This window comes from Meleagris gallopavo, chromosome 1 (assembly GCF_905368555.1).
Source record: "Meleagris gallopavo chromosome 1, MGAL_WU_HG_1.1, whole genome shotgun sequence".
NCBI lineage: Eukaryota > Metazoa > Chordata > Aves > Galliformes > Phasianidae > Meleagris > Meleagris gallopavo.
In genome coordinates, this window is record NC_139404.1 from 6,402,984 (window position 1) to 6,413,257 (window position 10,274).

Below are 10,274 nucleotides of genomic sequence, written 5' to 3' on the forward strand. Positions count from 1 at the left end.
GCTTGAATTTATTGCTCCAAAAAGCAAGTCCCATTTGTTACAACATTGAATTTCTCACGTTCTTCTATGCAGAACATCTTAATCCCACCAGACTTGCAAAATATAAACACGAAACTTCGTTTACTCCTGACTGAGACTAAGTTATTACAGAAAAGGACAGCAACCTTTTAAGAAGTTACTGTATTAGAGCTAAGGGAAATCTTCTATTCCCAAACTATTAAGGAAGTTTTGAAATAGCTGAATTACATCTGCCCCAGCTACAATTTGGCTATGACATTGTTCTCCATCTTCAGAAGTGACATACTTGATATACAATAATGTCTAGAATCGTGACTTTACTGTCCTAAAGATGCTATCTTCAACACTGTAATACCCTTCAATATCATACTAAAAAAATATTCTCTTGGTAAGATCACATACTGAAGTGATGGGTTATGTTCTGTATTTTCCACATATCAATTGACTATGATCAGTGCAAAGCAATTACAGCCACTGCTCACAGTAGATTTGCTCCCTATACAGTCTGTGGACTCACAGACAATGTGCTTCCAATTTTACAACACTAACAATTCTCTATCTCAAAATAAATTGTGCTTCTTTGTTGTCAATCTGGGCTTCACACAATTATCACACAGAAAACACCACAAAAACCCCATCCTAAAGATTAAAGTAACAGAGGTTAAGAGATGAAAAGTCAAAATGATGTAAAAACTGGTATTCTCACTCAGGCACATGTAATTTGTAGCACTACACAAAACTTATTAACTCAAACAGTTCATCTTTTATAACTCTGCCCACAGTCCTCACAGCAGGACTACAGCATTTGGTACAACGAAAATATTTAAGTACAACTTACTTCAGCTGAGCAGCTGCTTCTTCTTGTTGACGTTTAACTTCCTCCTCTTGCTTCTTTTTCTCTTCCTCTTCATGTTTCTTTTTTTCTTCCTCTTCTTTCTTCTTTTGCTCTTCTTCTGCCTTCACTTTATCCTCTTCCTTTTTCTTCCTGTCTTTGTCGTCCTTTTTTCTTTTATCCTCATCCAGTTTTTTCTTTTTATCTTCAGGAACCTTTACAGTCTCTCTCTTTACCCCAACTTTGACGTCATCTTTTGGCTTCTCCCTGGTGCTCACCGGTCGCCTTTCAACAAATTCTTTTTCTTTATTATTCAGCAGAGATTCTTTTTCATCCATATTTGCTGACTTTTTGCGCTCAGCTGGCATTGTCTTACCCAGGCAAGTCTGCAGAATCACAGGAAAATAAATAGTTAACCTGCATTTGACATATTAAAGTCATTTTCACAGCCCACCCATGCTCAACTCTTAACAGATCAGAACAGAGATTTGATATACATTTGTCAGAATTAAGGAACAGATCTAATGACAGATAAAAAGTAATCTTTTCATTACAGCATTCCAAGTCATAAAGCCAAGCTCATGATAAAATAATTTGGATAATTTCCACATTTAAGTTACTATAGTGATATTCTGAACAAATTGTGAAATTGTTCTCAGCAGAAATTGTGAAGTAAAAGCATTTGAAATTTTTGCAATCTGACAAATGTGTAATTTTAGTTCATAAACAGAAATTCATCTGAAAAAAAATATCCAAGACTGATGCAAGTGAATTACTGCAACTTAAAACTAAAAATATTTGATTCATCAGCATACACCTCTATCCTACTGAGATTACTACATGTCATCTAAGAACACTCCCTCTTCTAATACAGGATCACAGGACAACACAGTTTTGACCTGAAAAGGTCCAATGTCCTGCTCAAAGCAGGATGAGTTCTGAGGTCAGACAAGACTGCTCTGGGTTTTCCCAGTGCAGTCCTAGAAACCACCAGGGAAGGAGACTGCACAGCCCTCCTTGACAACCTGCTCCAATGCTCTACTGCCCTCATGGTGAAAAGCATCATCTCATTCCCAACCCTACCAAGATGTCCCCAATCACGGAGAGCATTCTTCCACACAGCACAAGTAGCAGCTGGAAGAATGCTGTGCTGAATAAGGTGCATGCATGAGCCTCCCTGCCAGCAGAACAAACTTAAAAAACAGAAAGGCTGTAATTAGTGAGAATTATCAAAGGCTCCAAACCATGACTCTACCCAACTGACTTTTTTTTCCCCTCCCATATGACTTGTAAGAGCTTCATCATCTTTAGGGTTTTAAGCCCTTTATGCCTTAGTTCCATTCGGTGAAGGGATCCAAAAGACAACATATATTCAACAAGAAAGGACAGACTCACAGAATAGTTATGACTTGAAAGACTTTGGATGTCACCTATTTCAAGTTCTTGCTGAAAAGGGGCAAGATTAGGAACTCGCCCCATAAAGTTTTGAGTATCACCAAGGATGGAGATATGTCCTGTGTCCTTGTTCCAGCAACTGAATATTCAGTATTGAAAAAAAACTTCTCATATCATCCTTGAATTCAGTACACCCCAACTTGTGCCCATTTGTTCTCATTCCTATCCATGTACAGCTCCAAGGAGAACTTGGCTCCACCTTCTCTGTACTGTCCCACTAGGTAGCTGCAGACAGTAATAAGACCTCCCCTTCTCTTCTTACAGATGAAGAGACTGTTCTCTTTGCCTTCAGACATTGCATGCTACAGCCTCCTAACGATCCTGGTAGTTCTCATGGAGAATTGCTCCAGTACAGCAATGACTTTCTTGGAATAGAGAACCCACTACTGGAGCTGGCACCCAGATGTGATCTTGCAAGTACCAGATACAGAGGAAAAAAACTTTGAAGCTGCTGGCTTGTTACTACAGTCCAGAACACTGCTGGTCTTACTTCAAGGGTATTCTGCTGACTTGCATCTAGTATCAGATAGGGCCAGACAGCGCTGAAACAGTCAAAAGAAACAGGTAAGCCTTATTTACCTCACAGTAAATTCATAACTTACAAAAAAAAAAGTATTTTATATCAATCATAAGTTATATCTCACTCTCCTTCATGCCGTTTATTTCAGTGCACTGATAAATTGTGAACCTTTAAACTCTAGATCCAAGAGCACTGCAAGGCTTGTAACAAAATACCTGCATGTTAGAAGAACCTGAGCCCTAGCTCTGCAAATATTTATTCATCATTTTTTACTTGCATATGCTTAAATGCAAATATAGGTAGAAGTGATGGACCACACTGCATGTGGGATCTCCTGAAGAAGCATCACTTATTAGTAGTGCCTGTTTGATTCCCAGTCAACACTTCTTGCCTTTCTATGTTTCAATTAGACCAGATGATGAAAATAAGCTGGATTCACATCTTCTGTGCATCTACTCAACAAATCAGGATAACGAGGCACATCTCAGGCCAGCTAGGAGTGCTTTCAATATTCTTTTCAACTATTTTGAAAGATCGTTATAACCAAGACATCACACTAAAGAAAGCTAATTTCTTACTAAGTAGTCCGCATTCCCTGCCACCACAGTGAACCACAACACAAGAGATCCATATATTGGCAATCTCATGTGGAACACCTGCATTTTTTCAGATGTTTGCAAGTGTCTTACGAAGAGAAGATCTAGCTGCAAAATTTGACAGTGTTCACATACAGGCAGTGACATGTTAGTGGTAAAGAACCTATTGGAGCCTCTTTGAAGGCAGCTGGCAACAGCACCAGCAAAGAGACATTTCTGATGCTGTTCTGTGGAAACGAGACCAATCAAATGAGCACAGCTTACACAACTGCTAGCAAATCTGGCTCCCTAATGTATGTCCACAACTAAAAGGTTTCACAGCTCAGCAACTCTGAACTACTTGGATTTCAAAAAGCTGACAGACATCAACTTAAAACACCATTATTATGAAATCAATACTTAATGACCAAAAAAAAAAAAAGCAAAGAACTAAGCAGCACTCAGAACTCCTTCAAGTTATGGGTCAGAACTAATTCCCCATCTCTTTACACCACTTAAATGGGTCCTGTTCCTTACAGACTCATCTGAGAGATGGGAGTCCTGCACTCATTTCACATTCAGCAGTGTTAAGTCCATTAATCTTTTTGCACTGTGAATCTATACCGTTAGTTCCAATAGTTCCAGACAGCAGTTTAACTACCTTTATCACCACTGAAAAAAAAGTGGGAGGAAGGGAGGTTTTCAGTACTTAAACACTGCTGTAACATACTACAAGCCAGATTACATCTGGTGCCACACTGCATGAAGACTTTCCAGTAATTATATTAAAACATTTTCCCACCAGGAAAGTTACTCAAAACAAAGAAAGATGTATCCAGTTTGCTTGTATAAAAGCAAGACAAAAACATGTGATAAAAGGGATGGAGCACTATGATCTCACAAGGGAACATTATCTACTTCCCACACCCTTGTAAAACCAGTGACAAACAATTAGTTTATAATGGATTTCTGACCTATCCCACAGGAGATACAACAATGCTCACTATCTACCATATTTAGCCCTTCCAATTGTACTGGCAGCTCATTTATGCCTACCACCAATTTATTAAAGTAGGCAGCTTAGCATGGTGGCTTCCAGCTCTATGCAGACTGATTCACTGGTCAGCTTGCACGGTCAGCCAACAACACAAGCAGAACAGAAGTGCCCACAGAGCACATGCTATGTAGCATTCTCTCCTGAGAAAGTTAGTTTCAGTCTTTTTTCCCCTCAGCTACTGGTTATTATAAGATCTGTAGACAGTCCATAACTTCAAAACATCTAAATTGGATGAAACTGGTTCACTAATAATGGGAAATGGAGAAAAATGGTAACAGGCAGAGGGCCTGCCTTGGTCTCATTCCTATATGAAGTTAGACTGCAAGGTAGGGTCCAGGTAAACAGAATGGTAAGGAAACATTAAGATTAACGTTAACAGAACATCTATTTTTTATCTAATGCTTACGTGAATGCACTAGTGGAAAGGCAGGATAATGACAAGAGCTTCATAAGCTGACAGAAGGAATTAGTGCTCATTGCTGGCAATTAGAAAGGACAAGACACACAGAAGACAACGGGTGCATAAGCTCTTGGTCGTTCAGCAATACATTTCCAGAACAATATTTCAGTTCTCTGAAACCCTTCTTAGTTCCAACACTTAAAGGTGCTGCTTTCCCCAGAGAAAAAAAACCACTGAACTCTCTCACTACTTGAACCACCTTAATTCATCTTAATTTTCACTTTTAAAATTGTAGCTGAATTAGGTTTTTTTTTTTTCATACTAACTTCAGTATTTGAGACATTTATGGAATGGGGTTCACAATACTCCAGGCTCAGAAACTTTATTTAAAAAAAAAAAGTCCTTGAAATACAGAGGTGACATCTACAATGATGCATCTATGTAAATACTTAATCTGAAGGAAATAAAAGATTCATAGAAGTTATTCAGTACCATTAACCTAGCCACTATTCAGAATAGAAGGATAAACATCACCAGCTGGGCCTGATACACTAAATACTCACAAACTAATAAAAATCTGTTGTTACAGACTGCAGTACCAGAATCTCAATCCTTACAAACACAGCTTTGGCTGGGGGGAGGTGGGGAGAACACATAGACATACAACTTTACTAATTAAGAACAGTGATTTACTTCACATATTTTTTGTATTGGTACTGCAATTTCAATTGATCACATCAGCATTCCTTTATGCAGGTGCTTTGTTAGGTAAGGGAAATAAAGAACAAAGACAGGAAGTCCCACTTCTGACACTTCGGAAAACCTCAAAGAGCGAAAGACAAACTTCTTCAGAAAGCACATCACCAAAAAAAGAAATAGGGGAACGTGAATTGCAATTTAAGTTTCTCTTAACTTTAAGTTAGGGACATATGAAAACATGATGGTTGGTCAGAGAAAAATCAGCCTAGGCACCACAAGTTTCTGACAAACGAGATACGGAACTCTACAGGAAATCAGAGTCACAGAACGGCGGAGTGGGGGGGAGAAGGGAGAAAGGGGAGCGATACGACAGGACTGCTGAGCCAGGCGGGCAGTTTTACTTTCGATTCCACGCCTCAGAGCTGTCAGAGCCGCAGGAACACCACTTCCTCCGAGGCCCGAAGGTAGAGATAAGGCACCAAGCACTTCCCAGCTAAAACCCTCCCCTCCCTCCGGGCCGCTCCTAGCCGCGCACACGGGCCCTCCAGCCGCCTTCCCACAAGCCTGAAGGAACCGCCGCCCCGCTGCACAGCTCCCGCACCCAGCCCTTCCTCCTCACCCTAACCCTGGGCCTCCACAGGCCTCTCCCTCAGCCTCCTCGCGGCTCCCGCGCCCTCCGGCCCCGTTCCCTCCCTCCTCACGTAAAGCGGCACCGCTCCACCCTCCGGGCCTCCCGCCGCCCCGCCCGAGGCCCGCTACCTGCGCCCGGTGCAGACATCGGCCCGGCCGCCCGGGGAGCGCCGCCTCCTCCGCCCGCCGCCGCCCCCTCCCGCCGCTCGAGGTCCCCTCGCTCCGCTCCCCTCACGCCGCCCCGCCGCGCTCCCTGCCGGGCAGACCGCCGCGCCGCCTGACCGAAAGCGCCGCTCAAAGCGAGCTCGCTCCGCGCTCCTCCCGACGCCCAGACGAGAAAGGACGGGCGGCGAGGCCGAGCCGCGCCGCTGCGGAGATCTCGGATGGTTCGGCGAACCGCGCATCCCGAGAGGCGGGCGTCAGGCGGCGCGGCGGGCAGCCCCGGGCGGGGTCCTGCGGGCGGGCGGCCCCGCTCGGGTTACCGGGCGGCTTCGGAGGCGGAAGTGGCTGCGGGCTGAGGGGAGCGGCGCGGCGGTGCCTTGTGGTACCGCGTGACGTCACGGCGGGACGCTGCTGTGTGTGTGAGCGCCGCGTTGCGTCACGACGAGGGGCCGTGTGGTAGAGTCCTTCTGTTCGTGGATGGCCGCCGAGGTGGCACAGCCTTAACATCCGCTTCGTCTTCCTGCTGCAAGCGTGAACGTTCAGCAAAATTTATCTACATCAGGCCGTCCCTGCATACCTCAGATCTATGGTCTGGCCTGGAGTTGGCCATAAGACAACCCTGAATGAGCCCAAGTCAAAAACAGTCTGGCACCATCCAGAATGTACAAGTGTGCGTCTGGTTTTTATTTTAAGTTTGGAATTCAGATTCTTAAGCACTCAACTTCTGCAAGTTGAGCCTTTGCTTGGCTATGGCAAAGTGTTTACAACTTCAGCTGTGCACAGCACGTGGCACTGGGGCCAGGATCACAGAATCACAGAATCGTAAGGGTTGGAAGGGACCTCCAGAGATCATCAAGTCCAACCCCCCTGCCAACACAGGTTCCATTCACCAGGTCGCACAAGCAGGTCTTGAATATCTCCAGAGAAGGAGACTCCACAACCTCCCTGGGCAGCCTGTTCCAGTGCTCCGTCACCCTCAGTGTAAAGTTCTTGTGCACATTTGTGCGAAACTTACAGTGCTGCAGTTTTTGGCTGTTTCCCCCTGTCCTGTCTCCACGCACTGCTGAAAAGAGTCTGGCCTCGCCACTCTGCCCCCCACACCTTAGATATTTATAGACCTGGATCAGGTCCCCTCTCAGTCTTCTTTTCTCAAGGCTAAACAGACCCAGTTCACTTGGCCTTTCTTCATAGGGGAGATGCTCCAGGCCCTTCACCATCTTTGTGGCCCTGATGATGGCATGATGAGGATGGGCACAGTGGGACCACTGAGCTGTCACAGCTTTTATTCACAGGCAGCCCAAGGACAGGACCGCACACTGAGGCAGAGCATTGGGTGTGCACTGCCAGCTGTGCAGGAATGGGCATGTTTTGTTCCAGGAAAAAAGCTCTCCCCACGTTAATTTTCGTGGCTCATTTTGCACGTCTCAAAATCTCTTTCTGGAAAAGTATGAAAGGATGAAGTCATGCTTCTTATTTACATCGATCATTCGAGTGTGCTCGCTACACAAAGGTGTCATTTCCCAAAATGCATCAAATTACCAGATTGCTTAAACTGTTTTGTCAGAATGGAGAAGATCCATGTAAGAAAAAGAGGGGCTAAATGGGGAGGACATGTACATATTAGTGCTTTATTCTTCAAAGACACCAGTCGTGTAACCTGTCAGTGGATGCCTTGCAATGATTCCTTTTTCTTGTGGTTTAATAAGGCAGTCTTGCTTTATATGAGCTTTACATCTCACTTTCAGCAGTATTACATCAATAAATGTTGGTCTGTTTTCTTTTGCTGTTGCTACCTTTTCTAGCATGAATAAAATGCTCTGAAATTCTTCCCAACTTTTTCAATATGTTTCCTCAATTACTGGCACCAAACACACACACTATTCAGATAGCCATAGCATGCCAAATACTGGCCTAATGTACAATCTGTAGGTGTACAATCTGTAGGTGTATATAGAATTTGTCTTGTAGCCAAATTGAGAAAATAATCTTTTTTGCCAAGCAAGCTGATAGTCTTCTAACTTTTTCAGACCCATCTGTTTTATTCCTGTGATTTTCAGAAATTATTTATAGTCGCTGTTTCCTGGAGAGCACCTACATTCTAGTGCACGTATTTTTTCAAGTTGTACAAATTTAGGTCTGATCCTGTTAAAATAAATGACATTTGCTTACATCCAATCCAGTGTCACATTCGGAGCCAAATAGCCTTTCTTCACCACTTATCTCTAGCTGAGAAATCTTGTCAGGATGTTGTGGGAAGATTTTGGGGGTTGGTAGAAGTACTGAAGTGGCATTGGATTACAATCCCTATAGAAATACACCCAGCCACTGCTGATTTTCAATTTAAAATATGGCAAGTTTAGAACTGCTACGTATTTAGTGCTATACTACTTAGCATATACACCTCCATTTTTGAACTTTATTATTTAGCTATGACATCAAGTAGAAAGAATTGATACAGGAGTATCTTCTAGAACAGCCACTCAGCCTCTGCTGGAAGAGTCAGGCCAGGAGATTTCCCTTGGGGAGCCAGAGCATGTGAACTTAACAGTGGCATTTCTGCTGGTAAGGGTAACACTTTCTCACGCTCAAGACCTGATCCAAAGTCAATAAATGTCTCTTTAATTGACATAGATACAGTTACAGCAAGAGTTTTGCCACATATAATCGCATCCTAGACAAGATGGTTATGCTGGCAAATTCTGCAAAACACTTTATATCTTTAGGAACTGAATTTTCAATCATAAAAAAAAGAAGTAGTTGAAGGGAGCTTATAAGCAAGAGGGAGAGCAACTTTTTACATGGGCAGATAGTGATAGGACAAAAGGGAATGGCTTTAAACTAAAAGAGGGGAGATTTAGGTTCAATGTTAGGAAGAACTTCTTTACTCAGAGGCTGGTAAGGCACTGGCACAGCTGCCCAAAGAAGCTGTGGCTGCCCCATCCCTGGAGGTGCTGTAGGCCAGGTGGGATGAGGGCCTGGGCAACCTGAGCTTGTGGGGGGCAATCAGCCCACGGCTTTGAAGTCCCTTCCAATCTAAGCCGCTCTATGAGTCTGTGATTCTAAGAACATGACAAAATTCAACATCTTCACTTGACATGTACTCCATAAACTCACACTCAGACTTCATTAAAGTAGAAAGGGAATTCTTATATACAAATATTTTCTTACTCTTCCGGGACCCACATTGTATGGCTGAACCACCTCATTTTAGTCCTTTATAACTTTGGAAGATTTGAATGTTCAGACCTATTCATATCAGTGATAACTGAGAAATACTCAACTAGCTCTCTCTCTATCTGCTTTAAAGCAAAACCACATTGATACCTGCTATCTGGCTGATAATTGCCTAAGAACTGTGGAAAAGTATTTCATAATCTTTCTGCAACATCTGTGCTTTTCCCTCTGCATGGAATAGAAATGTTTAACCCTGCCGACCTTTTCTGCCTCTACAGAATCATGTAATGTAACAACATTATTTTGAAATTTCCTTTAGCATACATTAAAAATCAATACTCAAAGCCAAATTCCTACTACGCCTTACTCTGTTGGCCACATGTCAACTGTCCTTTTATTGCAGCATTTTTTTTTTTAATTTTTTTTTTTTTTTGCTTTCTTTGCAGCTTTAAAATTCACTTCCTATTTTGCCCTTAGAGATGGGCTTTTATAGGTCTGCCTAAACCCAACCTCACAGAACACCTGCAGCCCCTATTCAGGAACTGTAAATACCTAACATCCCCAGCCAACAACAGCGTCACAACTGATTCAGTTGCAAAATCCAGTTCCTCCTGTTCCAAAAGCACGTAGCCACTGTTTTATTTGAAGAAATAAATGCTCTTTTATTTATCTGTTGCAAATGCAATCAACAGATTCAAGCAATATGTAGATGTGGCTCTGAGGAACATAGTTTAGTACGTAGTACTGGTGGT

General features: G+C 42.9%; 1 protein-coding gene across 4 annotated transcripts in view; it reads right to left on the reverse strand.

Annotated features, from left to right (window-relative positions):
* Positions 1–6,715, reverse strand: part of UPF2 (UPF2 regulator of nonsense mediated mRNA decay) — a 56,088-nt gene extending 49,373 nt beyond the window's left edge. For 2 of the 4 annotated variants that reach the window (XM_085215793.1, XM_085215774.1), the window contains exons 1-2: positions 6,316–6,461; positions 857–1,236 (exon numbers count right to left, since the gene is read on the reverse strand). In XM_085215793.1, the coding sequence (XP_085071919.1) occupies positions 857–1,218 (362 nt within the window). In that variant the 5' untranslated portion in view covers positions 1,219–1,236; positions 6,316–6,461. The other 2 variants (XM_085215784.1, XM_085215779.1) reach the window with 2 other exon arrangements.
* Between the last annotated feature and the right edge of the window lie 3,559 nt (positions 6,716–10,274).